Source organism: Sceloporus occidentalis, unplaced genomic scaffold, assembly GCF_023333645.1.
Source record: "Sceloporus occidentalis isolate IW3139 unplaced genomic scaffold, rSceOcc1.0.p SCAF_370, whole genome shotgun sequence".
Lineage (NCBI taxonomy): Eukaryota > Metazoa > Chordata > Lepidosauria > Squamata > Phrynosomatidae > Sceloporus > Sceloporus occidentalis.
The window spans coordinates 222524-245215 of record NW_028317350.1 but is presented as its reverse complement, the minus strand read 5'-3'; the positions used below and the strand labels follow the sequence as shown (position 1 = coordinate 245215).

Here is a 22692-nt window from a genome sequence, read left to right as displayed (position 1 = left end):
GTGTTGACCTGGGTTCTAAGGAGGTAGGATCTCTTCAATCACCCCGGACAAGAATGGGGCAAAATACATAAATGAATTCTATCTTGGCACTCACTTTTTTGGCCTTTGTAGGTTTAATGTAATGGCTATTCTTGCGAGATAATATAGCGGGAGGGTGCATGTTGGACGCTATCTCTGAATATATCGGAAACAGGCCAGCTGGCTGTGAGATGGATGGGTTGTTAAAGGCAAATTGCGATGTATTAAAATAAAAGGAAGTCGGTTTCTAGTCTGGGTACAGCGGCCACCAAACTGCTGCATGTCATCTGACTGTCTTTTCATGTTTCTTCAAGATTGCTCAAGGCAATGACTCCCACGTCTAAATACCACCTTCCATATGTTAGCAAAGTTCCTTCGAAATTGAAACAAAGTATAGACGTTTGGAATAGTAGAAGGTGTTTAGAAGCTGTATTAAAATATCCTTGGTGGCTAACATGTACACAATTATAGAATTTTGGAACTTTCACCAAGTTACTCGGCCATCTGAGTTAAATCTCTGTGGTGACTTCCAAGAAAGTCACTAAATTATGAAGACAATGGGTTGGAATGTTTCAGATAAGCCACAAGTCACCTTCAAATTCTAGGCTTAGAGAATAAATTGAGAATGAAGTGTTACGTAACTGTTTGGTACAGGAGAAGCTTGAGATGATTTGTAGGCCTAAAAGTGCATCTCCCGTAGGCAGAAAAGATACAAGACAGGCCATGTGCTTCCCTTCAGAACTGTTTGTTCTAATCCCCATAAATACTTGAAAGACCTTCTCTGAGAAGGCTCTGGTGATATTAAATTAACGCAGATCACGGACTGCATCTGAGCGTTTGTGGTCCTACCTACCTGTTCTGTGTCACTGAAGTCTTCCTCTCCGTTATAGGAGGCGCCGTGCTCCTGAAGGGAACTTTTGCCGTCTCAGCCCATTATGAAGGGCCAAGATGAGCCTCTCCAGTTGGCTTCAATAACCCGGCTTATCAGAGAAGTGCTTCATTACAAAGCTTTTAAAGACTAGATAGGCAGGAGACCTGGGCATGATTTCAGCAAGATGAGCACCTCTGGGGATCTTGGGAACAGCTTTGATATGTAAGGTTTGGTTACGAGCCAACGAGTGAGTTATAGAAGAGCCGTCAGAGGAACAGCTAAGAATCACGCCGATTCTTAGCGGTCAAACCAGATTACTGGAAAATTAAAAAGATAATCAAAATCATAGGTATTTGTTCGAGGTTTAGGTGGACCTTGGGTGCTTGAGTCAGGCTCACCAAACACCTCAATACCTTAGATCCAACAATAGAGTCCCACCAAGCAGCCGTCAGGCACATTGGCCTAATAGCCAGTTGATCATAAACTAACACGCAATGGTATATTGACTTATGTAGAATCCGGGAACGTAGGTGCTGTGACTGGATGTGGCGCAATAAGTCTTCTCTTTATAAACCTACCACATTAATAGATATACCAACAAAATACAAGAGGCCGAGATCAACCAATCATGAGTTATATGTTTATTTATTAGAAGGCTCAATCCTTTTAGTTAACATGTTAATATTAATGTGTTGATATGTTCCTTTTCCACATGTCTCATTTTGAGTGTATGAGACGGGTCTGTTGGCTCATTCATTAAACATGGCCCAAGGTGTTGATAGAAGCTCGTGTTTTTTTTTTAAAAATAATTCCAAGCGTCTTTGATGGCGGTCTCCATAGATTCTAAAGGATTTCCTTAGGACGGGTAATCACGCCAACCATATGGATATTAATGCGGTCTAAGCTTTCTCATTCATCACCTCGCACGAGTGTTTCTTTTTTACATATATAAAAGTCACGCACGCAAACCTTCTCTGGTTCGGAATGCAGATCATTAATAACGGGCGTTCATGTGTCTCCAGTTTGAGGTGTGACTTTCATATTGAGAGTTTGTTCCAAGTAACGGCTCTCATGTGCTTCAGATGCCAGAGCTACTACCACCTGCTCTCAAAGCTTCAACAAAGCCCAGATAAACAAGATAGGTGTCCAGAATTCTTGTGGGAATGAGCATTCTAATCAGAACGATGAGAGTGATCCTGTCCATATCACTCCAAAATATGGAATAGAGTTCATCCTGTATTCTTCCACAACTTAAATTCTTTCTGTTCCATTGTAGAGTCTCTCTTTTTTTTCAAAATTGCAAGTTTATTATCTCGGGGAACGGTCATTTAAGAAACACTAACCAATATAAGCACGGAAGAACATGCTACAGCTCTAAAGAACATGCTACAGCTCAAGAGAACATGCTACAGCTCGAAGGAACACGCTACAGCTTGAAGGAAGATATGAAGTAAACTATGATGATATCAAAGAGATGTATACAAGTGGCAGTTGATGCGTGGAATAGCCTTCCATCAGAAGCAGTAGAAAATAAAATGTCATGCTAGAATATCTTGCGACTTTGTTTAAAGTGATAAAAGTAAATGATAATTTGGTTGCCATGGTAATTTCACTATTTGTACACTAAAATTGCTCTCTATACAAGACTCGCTGCCGTGAGGATGAAAAAAAAGAGTCTGGAATAAAAGTTGTCAGATTTGGGCATCGGGTTGGACTGCGTGTTCCTGCTGGTTCTGATTGAGTGCAAATACAAATAACGTTATAAAATTACAATGTGTGCAGCAGAATCTGCTGTTATATAGTAATACAGAGCATGTTTTAATAATGTATCACGGGAGGAGTTAAATGAATATTGCCCCGTTTCCTCTCCATCTGCCCCTCTGCTCTCTTTTGGTTTCATTTACTTAATTCTCACTCCTTTGCACTAAGCCTCACTTCATACATAAATAAAATATAAATATCTATCTACCCCCAGCATCTTATTGCCTCTGTCCCTGGGTCCAATACCCCAATAATTACTATAAATATCACCCCCCATCTCCGCCTTTCTCTGGACCTTTAAACCAGTGCCGTCGCATAAGCCCTCTGTCTCAGTGCTCCAACCCGGGGCAGTATGAAAAGTGTGAGCGTGAGGGTCTGGGAGGGGGAGGCAGATGGGAGATAAATATGTTCTGTGGACATCTACATCCCTCACATTAAGTATTCATTAATATGGTGACCACTTTTCTCCGTGTCCTGTGAGGGAGTCGTAATTCCCGATTCCTGCCCCTCCCCGTTTTAGGCTGAGTGGAGGAGATGCTTCAGTAGCTCACATGTGTTAGGAGTGGAAGAAGCAGGAGAAGGCAGCATCCTATGGGTCTGGGTGCTGCATCCAGTGGTAGGAAGAGCTTTTAGGACATGCGCTGAGTGTCAGCACTTAAGTCCTCAAGGAACATGAGGCACCCCGTCGCAAGCTGTAGGACCTGGCCCTCCTTGGACACTACAGGGTTTCTAGGAATGAGGCATGCCACTGGCTGGACGTTGGCTTGCCTCCTTGTACTCGCCGCGTCGACCATGGTGAACCCTTGCCCGGAGACCTGTAGGTGCTACGGGCCCTTGGTCCAGTGCCTGGAACCCAACACCATCTCTAGCATCTCCGTACTGGGGGACATGGAGAACGTCACAGAAATGTAAGTGTATTCCTTCCCTGTGCCTCAAGACACATCACCTTCTTAATCTTCTTGTCTTTGGAACACGGACATATCCGCCTATTGTTCTAATCATTTTATAACCTTATTAATGAACCTTTAGATTTATCTACATAACTATGTCAGCAAATCTGCTACACAGACCAAGTTAGATATAATTAAAAGTAACTGAACCCTAACGACGTCGTTACATTTTAGATACATGTACAGAATGTCTCGGTTCTAGAGCAAAGCTTGGGTTAGTTATGCTCTAGAACAAAACTTTATTATTGTTTTAAGACATTTTATCTGTCTAGATCTCTGCTAATTTACGAGGAAGAGAAGACACGGAATTCTACGGAACCTTCCAAACCCCTGTTTGTTTCAAACTTATTTTAATACTTAATCTATTAACATCGTAATGGGGTCCAAGAAAGGGATGTTTGCGAGTCGGAAGAATAATTATGTGTGGTGTTTGTGAAAGGTCGGTGAGAATGAATTTCAAGACAGTTAAGCGAAGGTGACAGGTCCTCGTAATAAAATGTAACATGTCGCTGGTGTTGTGGGATGATGCGTACCGTGAAGTCTCGTATTTTATTGATGTTGAGAGTTCATTCGCGTCGTGGCCTTTGATTCTAGACCAGAGCTGGTCCGGCTCACCGACACCTTCTAGAAAGGAGGAAACTTTGGTTCCTGGACAGCGTTTGCTACACATGTGTTTTGCGGTCTCTTTTGTAATATTTGTGTATGAGTAATGTATCCAATGGCAGCTTCTTGAAAGGCTACAAGGTTGAGAACAAGTCAGGATGACTAGTGTTCCTACTCCTAATAAAGTGTGGGTCGTGGAGGTGATGCCCTCCCTAAGAGCAGCATTTAATTTCTGTATCATGGGCTTCTTACGCACAGAATAGTCCGCTCTATTGACAACTTCACCATTCTTCTATTAATCTGAGATCCGTCGTCTATCAGGATAAAGATATTCCACAGAGACTAAAGGATCTCGATAAGTATAGTTCAGAGAAGAGAGGAGATGGGAGGGAGATAGTAAAGGGTCGGAGGCTTAGATGGAATGGAAGGAACTTTACTGAGAGTGTGGTAGATAAGTGGAACAGCCTCCCAGCAGAAGTGGTGGAGGGTAATACAGTGAGGGGATTTATACATGCATGGGATAGGCATACGGCTTCTGAATCTAAGACGAGACTGAAGACCAAGTAATGTCTGAGGGAGTAGAAGTTGAGTTGAACGGCTCTTTCGTGCCATAAACTGTTTCTGATGCCGGTGAATTGAGCGAGACGGACATTCTTAACAGCTGGAGTTTGGAGGAATTCACCAACTCCTTCCTTCCTCCTGAGTTCAGCTGGAGAGTCCCGTTACCACCTGTGTCCTGAATGCCTTTAGTGCTCAGAGGCTGCTGGAGATCACGCTGTGCGACGGGGCTTCTTCTAGACACTTAGCACTAAAAGCGTCCTTTAATTAGAACATGTATGTCTATAGTAGGGGTCAGGTAACTCGCACATCCTGAGCGATGGTGTTACCCCGGAGTAATGACTGCCCCCCAGCACGGGTAATGATTTAGTAATGGCATGATTTGAAAGGCAGATCCGGCAGTAAACGAGTCTGATGGATTGCCCCCCAAGGAGCCACAAAAACACTTGCTGCAACCGTAGCAGCTTTTAAGGGTATCACAAGGATCAGTTCATTTTTTACTTGTGACGACGTATCGGCCTTCCTCTCCATGTATCTCATGGCTCTTTCAACGAGTCGCTCTCAGCTACGGGGCACCAAGAGCCGCCCAATTCAGCCGTCTAGTCACCCGTTTCACCTGCTGTAGAGTCTTAACCCTTAATCAGTCGTTGGTCTCGTCTTAGATTCAGGAGCCGTATGCCTATCCCATGCATGTTTAAATTCCCTCACTGTATTACCCTCTACCACATCTGCTGGGAGGCTGTTCCACTTATCTAGTCTTTCCTAATTCCTCACTTTAGTTGCTCTTCTCTGAACTCTCTCCAATGTGTCAATATCCTTCTAGAGATGGGGTCTCCAGAACGGTAACAGAGCGTCTAGTTCTGGTGTTAAATCGGCCATCTTTATCAAAGGAATATTGGAGAATGTTGGTGCAAAGTGCTTGATCTGGAAGAAATCAACCTAGAAAAGTGGGAGAGAGGGGACCAAGCCTTCGTTTTCTAGAAGAATTGAATTCTGGCTTTTCCCCGTCAACGACAGAGTTAATTTTTTGGGCTGTTTGGTTTCTTAGTGGGATTCCGGCTGTAACTGTACATGAAAGACACTCGTAGTTATGTCAGGTTACAGACCCGCCGATCTCTGGAGATGAAAGGTAAACATACGAGAAGTTATGATAATAAACGCTCGAGAGCAAACAGAGAAATCAACGTTTCCAACAGCCCTGATCAGCAGGGGACAGAGGTGGGAGCAACGGGGAGCGTCGGAAGTACAGTATTCCAGAGTGTAGAGGTGGGGGGGGGGTTAGTGCAGACTTGAAGGCGTAGTGGTTTGGTGACTTGACCTCCTGGCATAAATTCCATGTTTATGGTGGAGTTTTTGATTGAAAATGAGCGTTAGTGAGATTTTTGGATTAAAAAAAGTTTGTTTCAAGTAGTAGGTACACAGTTTTGATTTTCATTATTTACAGGAACAAAGAGGCCATAATCTATGGCTAGAATGTTGGAGGCTAAGACAGAATGAAAGGAAGTCTTACTTTACTGAGAGGGTAGTAGATAAGTGGAACAGTCAACCAGCTGAAGTGGTACAGAGGAGTCCCAAAAGATTAAACAGCTGATGATATATAGATGATATGACCTTCGGCACCTGCTCTGCCATTATACTTAATCCATAATACAGGGTATATATTAAAATGGATAGAATTCTAAAAAAAAAAATAAAAAAATAAAAAAGTGAGTTTTGACCCTACCCAGAACCACTGGGTAAACATCCGATAAGTAATAATAATAATAAATGCTCGGGAGAGTACCCAGAAGGAGCTCACTGAATTAAACCATATGCCCCGTCGCCTATATTAAAAGAGGATTAGGTGGTGACAGAGGCAAACCTTTCAACATATTGACCACAAACTACCCACGGAGTTGGGTTACCCCTTCCTTAGAGGTCTCTGTGATTGGCACCGGCCATCATCCAAGGATGACTGACGTGACATCTTGGGTGTCAATAAGGCTTTGTGTGCGACGTCGCGCAGGCCTTCTGGGAGACAAAAAGGGTTTAAGGATCAGTCGCTTGGGGGTCTGATTATTTTGTATGTGCTCCGACGGTGACCGAGGGGTTAACCTCTCGGCTTAACTGATCCGAAGCTCCTCGTGTAACAATGCGCGTTCTAAGTGTAGGTCACAGTGTAATTTTGAACACGTCTGTTTAGTGGGGCTTAAGGGAGGTATCGGCTTACGCGGCTTTTAAGTTTGGCGTGTTGTTTGTACAGCTAGATGTCCACGTGAGGAGAGATACAGCGGCTCGCTCAGATTGCAGAAATTGGGCCCAAAGTATTGGGAGGGAGGGGGTGAAATCGATCCTTTAAAAAAAAGAAATTCATTAATTAAATATAATATATATATATATATATATATATATATATATATATATATATATATATATAAAAATATACCCATTGTACAGCGCTGTGGAAAATGCTGGCGCTATATAAAACAATAAATAATAATGCATGAAATATATTTTTAGGATTTGATATTTCCTTTTTTTTTTTTTAAATATACATACACTTAAGATATTCATGTGAAAGAAACAAAAAATGTTAAAAAAAATCTAAAATAGATTGGAATCTACAGGATTTAATAAAAAATTCTAATTGAAAAACTATAAAATTATTATCTATCAGCATTAAATAAAAAACCATTGGGGCTGAAGAATGTTTTTAATTCCAAGAACAACGTCTGTAATGGACAGGCGAGAAGATAATAGATTAGTATTTTTTTGTTTGTTTGTTTTAGAGTGAGACATATATATATATACACACACACACACACACAGACATCTACATCTACATTCTTTGCTTAATACACATTAGGCAAAATGTTCAAATTCACTAGAGAATTAATCAAGCCACTGGACCCTTGTGATCTCATTCCACCCAAAAAATGACATCACCATATAAAGTAATCAGAAGAACATGGCAGTCCAATCAATGACAGAAAGAGACATTTACTAAAGCTTCATCTATACGCAAATAGATCGTTTTTGTATTTGTAATTGTTCGGTATATACTTTTATCATCTGGTTATAACCGCTATTCTTCAAAGGGTGGTGGATAAGTGGAACAGCCTCCCAGTAGACTTGGCTGAGGCTAACACAGCGAGGGAATTGAAACATTTATGGGATAGGCATATGGCTCCTGAATCTAAGACGAGATTAAGTCTTAGTTTAGGGCCAAAACCGAGACGTATCTATTGCGAGAGGGATCGGCTACAGAGAGACCCCCGACTGTTTAGTACACAGCCTTCCACCCCCGTGGCTGCAGAGACTCGCATTGATCCCTGCGTGATGGCAGCTTTTCCTGAACACTTGGCTTATTATTTAATGGATCCCCTCTGGGAAGAGATTCTCGCTAACGATCTGCTCCGAACCTCAGAGCACATTATCATCCACATTATTAACCCCGCGGCAGAAGGGGGATGAGGTGTCATGCGGACCGAGACTTTAGCGGTTAATGGGCAGCTGTCACATAAGATTCGATGACTCCTATTGTTATTATTCATAAATTTAACATTCGCCCCATCCGGAGATCAGAAATGGAACATATCTTTCAGCGGCTGATTGATGGAAGAGGACAGCATAGATCAAGGAAGGGCAACCCTGCCCACTCGCTGGCGTTCAACGTATCATCGCTATAAAATTAAAGGGACAGTAAAAGGGACCCATTCGGCCGTCTAGTCGCCCGTTTCTCCTGCTGTAAAGACTTAGTCAGTTGTTGGACTTGTGTTAGATTCAGGAGCCATATGTCTATCCCATGCATGTTTATACTCCCTCACTGTATTAGCCTCTACCACTTCTGCCGGGAGGCTCTTCTACCCATCTACCACTCTCTCTTTACGTTACATCTACGCCTCTCTTGCCTCATATTATGACCTCCTGTTCTAACATTCTGTGAATGAGAAAGTAACAAAGATGTGGACTCCTTCTCCATGAGATGAACCTTTAGGGTTCCAAATCTAGAATGAACATTAGAAAAAGGGGAAACAATGATTCCGATCAATCATCGTCTTTGACTTAAGTTTGACTTTACGTAGCCGTCTCTAAGAGAAGATCAGCCCTGTGTCCTCGTCTTGATTATGAGGGATAAATGAAAAGCGCTCCCTGATAATACGTGTTAACGGCTCTGCCAGCAAACAGCCGTATTAATTAGGTGGAAAGCGCGCTCGTTTGATCTTTCGCCGCTCCGAAGGCGAGGAAGGGAGAGGAAGGTCTTTAACCAAGTACATTAGCTAGGAGAAGGCTTCCATTAGACGCTCGTTCACAGATAACACATCGTTTAAAGAGGCCGAACAGGCGCAGATCAAAATCTCGGCTAATTTATAGGATGGGAATAATGGAGTCTGCAAAGCCCTTTAATCTCTCATCCCCTATTACACTAAAGCCAAAATAATAGCGGTGACCATCCCTGCAACAGTCACGAAACATAACACAAATGGATCGTTTTTCACGAACAGGGTGGCAGAAAAGTGGAACGGCTTCCCAGTAGAGGTGAATACAGCCAGGTCATTTAACCCTACACTGGCTGAATTTAGAATTTTTTTTTTTAAATAGAATTCGCAGTAAGGAAAGTTTAACCTGCCAGCGGCTCAAGGGCCAGACCCTGGGAAATATCCTTTTCAGATGACGTGGAATGGATGCGCCCGTGCTGAGCAGTGCGTGTTATTCACGTGTAGAGCAGAACGATTGCGTGATAAGATCAGACATTACTGGAGCCCCTACTTGTAAGAGGTGCTCTGGGCGATTCACATTACCCCAGCGTAAGAAGGTTTGGAAAACGAGAGTAAGCGGGGGGTGTACGGAGCCACGGGTGAAGTGATGTGTACACGAAACACGCGCCGTACAATGTATACAGCAGTATATTCTATTTACGCCGACTTCCAGGCAACATCGACCAGAGAAGCAGCCAAGTTTAATCACTGCTCCTAATCGAATCACGGGAACATTAGCAGCTATTAGAGGTAATCAGCTCCCGGCTAAAAGGCTTCTCTCCCAGGGAAGGTCGAAACTCAGCACCTTGTGAATAGTTCACCGTCAGCTGTTTGTTTTATAAAGTGCCAAATGTTTTGTGTATAATTACAAAAGCCTTTCCTGACAGTGACAACAAGGCAGACGAATGGGAATATATAACTATACCTCCCAAGTGTCCCTGCATAGGAGGGATAGTCCCTCTTTCCTCCCATGATTTTTTTCTAGTAGCTCAGGATGTTTGCTGGGTATGAGGGTATCGCAGGGTTCTACAGCCCTAAAAGCCCACGTAGCTGCAAACGAATCATCCTATAAGTGAAACAGCCTTTATCATCAGTATTAATTGCAGAGCATCTGTCTTTCACCTATTGTTCCTCATTTCCAGGAAAACAGAATGACTGTTAGAAGCCATTTGGACTTGCATGTGAGTCGGGCCTATGCATTCTACAGCACTGGGAGGGTTAATATAACAGGCCAATGGACATACCTAGGGGCATTGTAACAGAGGAACTCGTAAGAGCAGGAGATCAATCACAATCCGTTTATGTATAAGCAGCTCATTCTTCGCATCGCCCTGATGCTCTTCACATGAGGACTCTGTCGATTTGTTATAATGAAGTTAGGAGCATCCGGTCTATCGGAACTGCTATCCACAATTACTAAAGGATACATATGAAACTGTTTGGGTGGAGCGCTGGCCAATAGGGTGTAGGGGACAGCTCACGCATGGGGCGGCAATGACAGTATTCACACAGCACCTTGAAAATAAAACAAACTCTAAGCCCGCCCGGCTCTAACTAAACATCCGGATACCTCTCTACAAGCCTACGGTCTGGCACAAAGTAACAGGTTTTGCACGGGTAAAACCTCATACCTGGTGGGCTGCAGCGCTGGCCGTAGCTGCTCCCTGCCTCAGTCCCTCCTCCACCCTGCAAACCCAACAGCCCTCTCTTTTAAGGCTTCCTCCCCAGTAATGAGCTTAGGAAGCCTCACCTGAGGGCTCCTGGGTTTGCTACCGTGCCTGGCTGAGGAAACCAGGTGAGATATATATCCCATCCACCACTTTCCCATACACTTCACCACAAGGGCCACAGGTCTATGCTACACACCCAGTTAGGGGCGACTGGGACGCTGCCTGTTCAAAAATATTCATAAATACATTGTTGCTTCCATGTTTCACCTCAATGTTGTTTAACTGCAAGTCAAGGCTTAGTGAATAAACTGCTAAGGCATGGAAGAGTACAGTAATATACCTCCAGCGCTGTAGAGAGTAACAACCCCCCAGTGCTGTTTACTGTAACATACCACAGGACTGAGTCCAGTAATAGCCCCCAGCACTGAGTACAGGAACATACTCCCAGTGCTGAGTACAGTAATAACCCCCAGCGCTGAGTACAGTAATATACCTCCAGCACTTACTACATTAATATACTCCCAGTGCTTAGTACAGTAATAATCCCCAGCACTGTGGAGAGTAACAACCCCACAGCGATGTATACTGTAACATACCACAGGAACATACCCCCAGTGCTGAGTACAGTAATAACCCCCAGTGCTGAGTACAGTAATAACCCACAGCGCTGAGTACAGTAATAACCCACAGCGCTGAGTACAGTAATATAACCCCCCCCGTGCTTTATGATAATGCTAATAAAGTCCATTCCTCCATAGACTGTGAAATGGTGGCAGCTCCTCTTTAACTAGGGACCAGACCTAATGAAATTATCCACTTGTCAATAAACCTTTACGATTTTATGCTAATTAACCCCTACACGCCAGCAGGAGACCGCCAAGCATTTCCACGGCCTTGCCTCCAGGCAGAAGCAAGGGGCCCCAACTGTTTAAGAGAGGAGTTTAAAATCGGCAAAATGTTATAGCTCATAATTTATGGTAAAGGCCTCAGTGACTGAATTGTAATTGTACAGAGCTCCGAACTCCCGCATCCTTTAAAATTAAATGAGGAAAATTGACCAACCTCTTGTTCCACCTATTTTGTATGGCCTTCTACCATTGTATCTCCACCATTACTGCTCAGGCCAAAAACACCCCTTGATTAAAAATAAAATAAAAAAAATAGTAACTCCATGACAAGGGTTGGCTACAGTTTTGGCAGACATGCAATTTTCATCCCGTTTCAGGGGTCTACAGGTTACAAGGGTTAGTAATGCATTATTTTAATGGTACAAGTACAAGACATTTATATTGTAAGAATATGCCACAATGTATCAGTTTCGGTGAATAATCGCAGTGCTATGTGTGTAGAAATAAAAGGTTATATTAAAACTGTCTCAACCCGGAGATATTGATATCCTCAACAAGGATATGCCCTCGGAATTGCTAACCGTGTACAGGTCTTCAAGACCCCCCCCATGCTATAAATTCCCGTCGTCCCTCCCTTGGTGTCAGCCTCAACTGATTGCGTTGACACAACAAAGACTAAGTAGAAGAATTTCCAATGACCCCCGCCTGGGCGAGAGGATCCATTAATCCCATGCAATGTTTTCATTTCAGTGATCAGGTTCACGAGAAATCAAAACGCCCATCGAGGGAAGGTGACAAAAAGGGTGACCCTTCTTTTCCAGATGGAGAGCGGTGACCTAATGGTGAAAGCTGACACCCACTTCATTAGAAGCGCACACTTTAGGAGTGGGTGTGAGTGTTTTCGAGTGGGGGGCTGGGATGGAGAGAGCGGAGGGGGGCAAGAAATGTAATAGCTGTCTGAGAAGAAAGATGTCATCTGTCTGTGGGAACACACAGGGCAGGCGGCGACGAATTCTGGGAATTCTAGAATTTTGTGCAGATATTCAACAAAAAAAGGGCATTTTTTGAGAAGTTAAAATAATACAGTTTATCTTCTTACAATATTCATAATATTACGTTCCCTCCCAAGAAATCAAAAGGCTAAAGGGGGCATTGCGTTTAATTACTGAGACGCTCTGTGTTATATCTTTATACAAGGGGAGTAGAGGAGGGGGGTATAGGGATTTGGATTGAAAAAAGGGACACTTAGTAGGAATGGCTTACAGGCATTGTGGCTGAATTAGAAATTATTTCTGAAAAAGAATCTTCTATCTCAAAGAGTTTTCTTATGTACCCCCGGCGCTCATAGAAATCCAATATCTGCCGGACATCGGATTCGGAATTTTTTAAATATTACAAATATTAATAGAATTTTAAAATATCTTACAAACATTTTAACTAATTGTGTGTGGGTTTTGGCTACATTCTGATTAAATTACATATCAGGCCTCCACGTCAAACCTGTGCCTGACCACTCTTAATGAACAATCGTAATAAGAATATTATTAATATCACTAAGCGCTGAATTCAAGAATGACACAATTTAAATTTTTTGACCCCAGAATGTAATTTAAGATGATTTGTGTATTCCAGAATAGAGTTTCCACCATGCGGGGCAAGTCTAGGGTGGATGGAGCCTGCTAACGTTCATAGTGACGCATGGCCATTTCATGATTGAGGTTGCATATTGGCAGTGACATTTTTTTTGGAAACATTTTAGCCTTGAGGTTTCCCTGGATAATTCTCACCCCCTCCGGGGACCTTAAAGGTTTGATTGATGCATATGTCTCTTCCAACAGAGTTTTAGAGAACCAGAAGGACTTGCTGAGCCTAACTCAGGTCGACATGAAGAACTTCAGAGAACTGAAAAACCTGTGAGTATTCTATTCGGAGCTCCGAGCCTCCAGCCTCTCCAGGCGGGGGAGACATTAATATCTCCTGTCATCCCGGGCTTTTAGTGCTAGGAGGGTAACAAAAGACAGATGATTTAGGAAGTTGAAGGAGAAGGCGCATGACCTTGAGCCTGGGGTGAGACAAGGAGGAATGTGTCTGGGGGTAGACCAAGGACCAAGTTCAGTTCACCGATCTTAACTTCCTAACAGATGATTGGGTTAATGATAACCCTTTGAATGGTGTAATCATTCTAGCACTTTATGTTGCATGGCGTTTGTGGGGAGGTCATGCTAGTCAGTGAAACCTTTTATTAACCTGTATGAGCGATATCGTAGCTCTTGTACCTTTGATTTAGTGAGAACTTTGTGGGATAAATTGACCATAGCAAGAGGTTCCATGAAATGTTGTGTTTTTCCAGAGGGTTAGGAGTTCAAGAACAGATACATAGTATCCAGAAGTTCCAGTAGATAACCAGCTACCTGTTGAAAGGTTTCATGTAGAAACCAGCGTTTCTGCAGCAAGGCAATGACACCAATTCTCCAAGAATATTGGAATCATTTGCCGTCCACATTCACAAACATGGCCGTACGCTTGGTATAAGTGGGGTGGGCTGTCAGTTGATGTTATTTCCAGCTTTATAACCGCATTCCTTGACTGGTACAAAAGTCTCGTGGTTTTTTATACAGGAGAGTAAGTTTAATACCTATTCTGCACTCAATATATATAAGGGTTAGGGTTAAAAAAAGACAAAGAATTAACGGTACTTTTTTCTTTCTTTCTTTTGAATTGCAGGACAATTTCGTATACTGGGCTGAAGTACATTTCAGAAGACGCTTTCGAAATGAACCCGCGGGTAACTCACATGTAAGTAAATCTTACGGGTGACTAGATGGGCCAGATGTGTCTGATGTGTCTATGGATAACACAAATGCAGATTATTGCTAGATCATTGGACAAGGACATCAAAGGCAAGTAAAATACACTGTAGAGGGTGTTTGTCACCTAGAGTCTCCTTCAAACCTTATAGAAGAAGAAGTTCTTCCAAAAAGGTTATTTGAGCCTGTTGGGAGTTGTAGTCCACTCCCCTGTCCTTGTCCAAAAGCCTCGAGCTTCTGCTTGCTTCTTAAGCCATTTGTGAAATGTTGTCATTAAGAATAGGGTGCGTTTGTCTCGTTGTTTTTCAAAGTTCTAAGTGTTTTCCTGGACTGTTTTTAATTGCCGGAGAGCATTTCTGGCACGGCGCAACCGGCGCTAATGGAAATCACACTGAGGAGGTGATTTGAATAAGTCATTAAATACACACAAATGTATCTTTTTTTGTCTAACAGCAACATCATTCTCCAAGGTAAGCTCTTTGTTCCAGTCTCTAGTGAACAAACTCAGCGTTATGTTCCTGTTACGACCAGCATTCATAAAACTCCCCCGTAGGATTTAAAGCCTCACCTTAAAGGGGAGCTGTCCCCGTTACAGCTTTTATCATCAGTGGACATGTTTGGGGGGATCTTATTTACTCCATTAAGTTATGCCTGAACTATCATCATCCCATCCATTTACTGCACTTAAGTTCTCTTCCTTCTCATTCACTCACACTTGTTTATCTTAACCAATTAGATAATTTAAGAAAGTTTTGCTTTACTGAGAGGGTGATGATTAAGTAGAACAGCCTCCCAGCAGACGTGGTAGAGGTTATACAATGAGGGCATCTAAATATGCATGGGATAGGCATATGGCTCCTGAATCTAAGATGAGACCAAGGACTAGTCTTATCTGCTGCTACAAAGTGAAATATACCTTTTAAGTTCAACTCACTTGAGGCTTGGGGACTTTTCGTTTTGTTGCCCCATTAAGAGACAGGCTGTGGTTAGGTTACCCTCCTCTGTGCGTGTTCTGGTCAGCCGCCATGATATATGAGCTTTAGCTGTCTACTGAAAGCACATTTATTGGGACATTGTCCTGTTCTAAACATACCGATTTATATTTGTGTTAAAGTCCGTCGGGGAATAAGGAAAGTTACGCTAAAACTTTGTTTCTGGCTCCAAACCTCTCTGCTAAAAAAAAGCACCGTGCCTCTGAGGATGTGGCCGGACAGGAGGTTTGGAAGAAATTAAAAGCTAATCAGGCTTATTCCTCTTTGTAGTCGACTGATTCATGTTTAAACAGCCATTCTTCATCTCAAAAAACAAAGACAGCCCAAGACTGAAATAGCCTGTCCCAATGGGCTTACGGGACCATTTATATCCCATCCCTTACATAAAGAAACAAAAAATGTCCAAAACTACAACTCCTATAATGCTCTGCCAGAGACAGAGATGGTAATTCTAGTATGTACAGTGATGCTATGATCAGACATGACGTGTCCAAGAGATGCATTCATCCCATAAACGGATACATTTTGGGTTGCTAGAGAGCCCTCGTCTGCTAGCGATTATATTTACGTTTGCAGCTTGTTCTTGTGTTTTCATTTGTTGTTCTTGCATTAATGCTTCATTTGTTCGTTTTGTTTATTTCTTTTAAGCCTCAGTCATGATTGATTAAAGCAACTTTCCAGGAGACGCGAGCAGTCATATCCTATCACTGGGATAACTTTGTAGCAGTTGAGCTCTAACTGTACAACATAATTATTATAAAATATTATAGAGCTATTATAAAATATTATATAAGTATTAGAGAATTATAGGGGTAAACTAAGTGACTCATGTTATGTTAGATGTGAGAACCCTAGCAGATCTCGGCTTTCGTGTTGCCCGCTTCCACCCATACAGGTCCCAATTCTGTGTCCGATCACAAAAACTACCTCGGAGCCACTGATCAGAGAAAGAGAATTTTCAATAAAGAAAGACGAGAGGCCAAACTCACTCCTAAGATTAAAAATAGGGATAACATTGTAGGAAACTCAGCTATTATAACTATGTGCCAGAAACTTTGGATTTATGAGTATATAATTCACAAATTATTTAACCTCAAATTCAAAAAGAGGAATGCAATTTTCCCAACGCCAGTGCCTGGAGAGAAACCATATTCAGTTTTATTGCTCACTTAATCCAAAGCCTGTCTGTTTATGTTTTAAGAAATTTATCAGTTGGTTTCATACTAGTTGCAAAGGGGTTAAACCTCAATCAATGAGTTATCCCAAGTGAAGGCTGATACATATTACGCTATAAACTTTCCCGAGTACAAAGAAGGTCCCTCGCTAAGAATCTCTGGGTCACAGATGATTAGTAGATGAAACTTTGATGGATAACGAGTAAACTTGTGTCCCATAAGATTTGGTTTTCTTCTATTGTATTGCAGCCAAAAAGAAAATTAATGTCTGTAGCCTACAGGTTATTTTATCCATGGGAGGAGTAGGACATCAAGAAGAGATTGGTTTCATTCGTTCCTAACAAATCTTGGAAATTCCACCCAAAAGCACAGAAAGGTTGCACCTCCTGACAAGCTTCAAGTCTGGTCCACGGAAGACTTTGTCATAATTTACTCAAGAAGCACAAGAGTTCGTGGTAGACGACCCATTGATTGTTTGCATTAACCAGGGTTATTAATACGAGAAATTATACAAAAAAGAGAAAAGCACTATATTTGCTAAAACATGTTGCATTAATGTATCATGTACAATATCCAAGCCCGCGGAGCATGGAGGTGCCTGTACCGCTAGCTTCAGCTCTGTGCTTTTGGAAGGTAGAATGAAAACTGATTCCAGGCAGATGTGTCTGCTGTGCAGATCAATGCTTACAGCGGAATTCAATCCCTCAGCAGCTGGGTACATCAGGGACCCACCGTGAGGATGGACAGCAAATTCTCATTTTCAGTCCCCAAGGGCCAATCGTTGACCTGACAAAGACTGAAATTCATCCCACCCGACTTACCCCGAGCTGCATGCGAGTGACTCATTGACCGTAGGCAGATGCGGTGCTATTAAGAGCTGTTTTGATTGTCTGCCACCATCCTGAAGAAGGTGTAACGACAGACTGACAGCCACTGTGGACAAAGGTTAAATATTTATACAGCTTCTCAAACGTCTGCGTTGACAATAAATACCCCCTCGGAGTTTTATTTTCAGAAAGCAAACTCTTAGGATTTTACTTTAGTTTATTTGCTATAACGATGCCTTGGGTTTTTTGGGTAACACTGACAAAGCTCTTTGAGAGTTGTGATTATAACTAGAACGATATCAAGCCAGAAAGAGGAAAGGACATGTGGAAAGCAAAAGTGTTATATTCGAAAGAGGTGCAAGATCTACTCTAAGATAAACCTATGTCTAATGTCTATCCTGACCAAACGGTCTTCTTCTTTCCACAGAAACCTGTCTTCTAATGCCCTCATCTCACTTTCATGGAGAACATTTCACAACTTGACTCTCCAGGAATTGTAAGTCAGCTGTATGAACGTACTGAAGTATACATTTGTTATGCGTTGATTTGGAAGCGTACACGTACATCAGAAATCCACACACAGCTGCTGATAGGGTATCGTTGGTACACTTCATGACCCAAAGCATGTGGACACCTGAGACATTCAGTCTCACTTCAGACACACTCACTGAATCCTCCTTCTCCTAGGATTCTCACTGGCAACCCTCTACAGTGTTCCTGCGAGATACGTTGGATACAGATTAAGATTGACAGCGAGTGGGCTGACCTTGGAAACCAATCACTGAGCTGTTTTTTAGACAATACGGAAGAGATTTTGCTGGAAAACGTTCGCATCTCCCAGTGTGGTAAATCTCCCTCCTAATACAGTTAAAACTTTGTCAGCTATGTAGAATCCCCACGTTCTCAATTAGAACACTGTTCTGAACAAATGAAATGTGTTCGGGGTAGAGGGTCTAGTTCTCTTTAGATGTATTCTTCTGTTTGGATTTGCTAAATGGACTTTATGGGCCAAATATTGGCCAAATGTTTGTTCACCTGATCTTATGTCAACACAGTAATATGTCTAATTGTAAATCTTCAACCTTTTTGCTTTAATTTCCAGCTTTTGAAAGCAATTTCCCTTCACTAATAAAATAAAGACTATGTAAGGGCTACAGGCTTAAAAACATAAAAATAATTAAATTGTAAATATGCTATTTAATATCCACTATAGTTCTGGGTTTTTCGGTTTCTTCTTTATTTTGACTTCATTCTGATGGTGGCCAGATAATTTCAGAGGCTATACCTGTCTCCCCTCAGATTTGCCAGAGGTTAGCATCATGAAACAGAACCTGACGGTTTTGGAAGGAGAGAGCTTGACCCTCGTATGTAACATCGCTGGGCAGCCCAGTCCTACGGTGACTTGGATTCTACCAAACATCAATGCAGAAGCAGAAATGGAGGTACGTATAATGGTTGGGATGGTGATATTCCTAACCAAAGGTGCCGGTAAAAAGAAAAAGGCACATGAAATAACAGATGTAAAACAAATCTCTGCTGTGGACTTCTTCTTTAACACAATGGTCGCCTTGATTGCAGGGAGAACTTTGGACACATTGTGATTGCATCTTTATAGACATTGGGAACACTGCATTGTTTTTCTGTGTTGTCTCCGTAGCAATCGGACACTCCGGAAGCAGAGATCTACCTGCATCTATTCAATATTTCTTCAGGGTTCAACAAACGTGATATTTCCTGTAGGGCAGAAAACATAGTTGGACGAGAGGAAGCCTCAGTGCAGATAGATGTTCTGTGTAAGTAGACGATGACCTGTTGCACTCGTAATCCGGTATTTTTCTTCTACACGGCGTCCACCTAAATTCTGCATTTAATTCCAAAAATGTATGACAATTGAGCTAAGTGTTATTTAGCTCTTCTTGGCACAAAATAAAAATTGAATTGTTGTCTTTATATACTCCCTTGGTCTCTTTTACAGTTCCTGCCAAAATTATTAGTTTAACAGAACCCTTTAGAGGGCACCATGACTGTATCCCGTACACGATTGATGGAAACCCTCGCCCAGAGGTTCACTGGCAGTTTAATGGGGAAAACCTCGAGCTGGGCCACTTTATCTTCGAGAAAGATTTTAATGACTTTGAGAACTCCACGGCCATCCACGGCTGCCTCAACTTCAACAAGCCCACTCATGTCAACAACGGAAACTACACTCTTTTTATCTGGAACATGCTAGGATCTGCATCTCAGTCAATCGAAGCCCATTTTATGGACAACCCGTTTAACTTCAACCCAGAAGTACCTATTCCAGGTAAAAAGTATTGCAATGTTAATATTTAAAGCTTAGCGGCCTGTTCTGAACATCATGTCAAATAAAATGGGGTTAGGGTTCAATCAACATTAGGTCTTATGTCAAGGTATTGGTGCCCAACCTCTGTTCCCAAAACTGATGTTCAGCGAGACTTTCCTTTAGCGCATTTAGACGATCATTCCATTGCCCTCCGACTTTCGAAAAGTTGTTCACTAAATTGCTGTAAAATGCTCTGGCTCGTTAGTGAAATAAACGCCGTCTATGAATTGAAGGAAGGAAATGTAGGTACCATGTAATTCATGGAATAATAAAGTTGCAGCAGATATGCATATTTCCTGACCCAATGTGTCCTTCTAAATGCAATAAAACTGCTTTCCATTAGCCAGAGCCCGCTTGAAAGATTAGCGCTGCCAAAATGTTGTCATCTGATAATGAGAAAATCTCCCGGTATTTTGTCAATGCAATTTTAATGCCAATAAATACATTCATCTGAAACGAATATGTATTCTCGTGTTTACTTTTCAGTGTCCCTGTCTCCAGTGGGTAAGTGTTGTTTATTTTATTTTGAACTATTCCATTATTTGTGAGTTTAAATAAATGAATGCTTTTAGTTGGTCTGTTAGTTTAAAAGAACTGCTTGAACACAGCTGAAGACCTCTGACATGCCCTGAAAGCTGGTAATAATAATAATAATAATAATAATAATAATAATAATAATACAAAATATAAAAATTAATGCATGTCCTTGGAGTTAAAACTATCCAAGATTCCATTGACCTGGATTAGGGCAATCAGAAACCCCTGTAAGTGTATGCCACTTTTGCCCAAAGGGGGAAAAAAACCCTACATGAAGCCACAGGCAGCCAAAATTACCCAGATCAACAATATGTAAATTAAACACAAGTACATTTTTCAAAGCCTCCGTTTTTATCGCTAACTCTATAGTTATCTCAAAAGCTATACAGCTTTACAGTATCTGACTCAAGCTACAAAATCATCTCTAAAGCTGATCCTTAGGGTTCCCAATGGGCCAAACCGTCAAGACGTTCTTTTAAATGTCCCAGCTACTTAAACTGGTTTTTTTCACAATGAAGACAGGCAGACCGAAATACTTAGAGCATGATAGAAGTCCTGCCTGGGCCTCACAGGTTCCCTTAAAGTTGATAAATGAGTTTCACAGGGTAGATTTTTATTGCCATAAACCCTTCATCTTCTCAAGCATTTCAAGAATTCTCACACACTTTAACTTGAACCATTTTTTTCTGGATATTTCTTTCCACTTGCATTAATTTTCACACAGGCACGTTGACCTTTTAATTAACTTGCTAAATGTACATTAAAGGCATGCCATTTGCATGGCGTCTGTTGGCTCCATGCCCTCGTTCCTGTACATTCGCGTCGTTACTGCGTCTTAGAAAGACAGGCTGCTTCGATTTAAGTTATGCGATCTCCCCATTTTACTTATGGAGGACTCCAAGGTTAAGTGAAATCAAGAGACCCTAATCTACATTATAAAGTGAATTAGATTTGTTTATTGCTTCTCAAATGTAATAAAATACTATAGTTCCTACTCTTAAAATCCCAGAAGCTAGTAGTGCCTGGGGGTTATCCACCCGGCGCCAATATGGTTTTCAAACGCATCAAAAATGCTGGAGACAAGAACCCAGCTATAAGAAGGAGAGGGGTAAGATTGGAAATGCCCCCAGACCCCTGTTTTTACCTTTGGTGCCAGTGTTTCTTATTACTGTAACTGTAGTTGAATGCTAGATATTTGACGTTATTCATTATAGGAATAACTACTCAACATTCACGTTTGGCTATTATAACTACTGGGGGTGTCTTATTGTATGTTTGGACCCCACTACCTCCTTCTTTTGTCTGCTGATGGAGCCTTAAACCAGTCTGCATATAGCATCCCCTGGAGCCTATAATATCTTTAAAGAAAGCAATAAGATAGCTTCCCAATTCCATCAGCTGCTCACCTTGGTGAGAATATTACCTGTAAATTCCTTAGAAAAAGACTCAATAGAAATCCAAAAAAAGATTGCTGTATCTTTAACAACCGTGTCCGATTGCCCTCTAGGTGGAGGCAACAGCACATATGTCAACCCAGTGGAAACAGTTGAAGAAAACACATTTGGGGTGAGTTTAACAGAACTAAAAAGACAGTCATAGTGAATATCTAGAAGAGGCTCTATCTGCATGTCGAGGTTCCGTATTAGAACACTGAGCGGCCAATCGGAAACAAACTGTGTAGAGGTTTAATCTCCTATTGGCTGAATGCAGTGTGTCAGTCTAGAGCTTCAATGACTTTCCTTCTCATAATGGAAATGTTGTTACCTATGGAAAGGCTCGGTAGGGGCAAGGCACGAGATATTTATGTAATAAGATTCACCGCCAGAATCATTATTACTGGCGCTAATATTTTAAATTAGTGGTTTGCAAGCTCTGAGGAACCACAAGCTTGTTGTAATCCTTCAATTCCCTAATTGGATGCCAATTAATTGTCCGTCATTAAATAGTTGGTCATTTTTACGTGGTTAGTTTCTACAAGTGAGAGAACAAACCACTAAGTAACACAAAATACCATCTAAGTTGTCTCTAGAATGAAATACAGCAATATCACAGAAGTAGTAAAAGTTCCACTGATATAGGGGTACTACAGACATTTAAAAAATGTTACACACCCAATTAATATTTTTTTTAGGTTTCTGATACATTAATAATTTTTTAAAGGGACATACTGTATATTACTGATTTGTGGCTCATTATTGGAGATTAATTAGTCTCATCTATATTATATACTAGCATATATTTGAACCGGCCAAAAATAACTAGAAGTGTCCTCATTATCCTTTAGAACTCTGTGAACAATCAATAAGACCCGAGGAAGGTGCAAAGTCCCATCAGATAGACCATCTGTTGCCAACCCAACCACTCATATTAAACCTTCTGGCTACCATTCACATGCCCTAAAAAACTAGGAATCAACTAGTCTACGCCATGAGGACCGGTCTTCGTCCTGATGGCAGAACCATTATGTTCACTAATAAAGTCCTCTATAATGTG

The 22692-nt window shown here is 41.7% G+C and overlaps 1 protein-coding gene across 1 annotated transcript in view; it reads left to right on the top strand.

Annotated features, from left to right (window-relative positions):
- The first annotated feature begins 3442 nt into the window (after positions 1-3442).
- The window catches only part of LOC149273521 (high affinity nerve growth factor receptor-like), a 30698-nt gene continuing 11448 nt past the window's right edge, over positions 3443-22692 (top strand). The window contains exons 1-11 of the mRNA XM_089506207.1: positions 3443-3558; positions 9673-9749; positions 13325-13430; positions 14242-14313; positions 17746-17814; positions 18006-18163; positions 18618-18748; positions 18976-19111; positions 19294-19623; positions 20149-20166; positions 21707-21765. Coding sequence (XP_089362333.1) covers positions 3443-3558; positions 9673-9749; positions 13325-13430; positions 14242-14313; positions 17746-17814; positions 18006-18163; positions 18618-18748; positions 18976-19111; positions 19294-19623; positions 20149-20166; positions 21707-21765 — 1272 coding nt within the window. The remainder of the gene's footprint in view (positions 3559-9672; positions 9750-13324; positions 13431-14241; positions 14314-17745; positions 17815-18005; positions 18164-18617; positions 18749-18975; positions 19112-19293; positions 19624-20148; positions 20167-21706; positions 21766-22692) is intronic.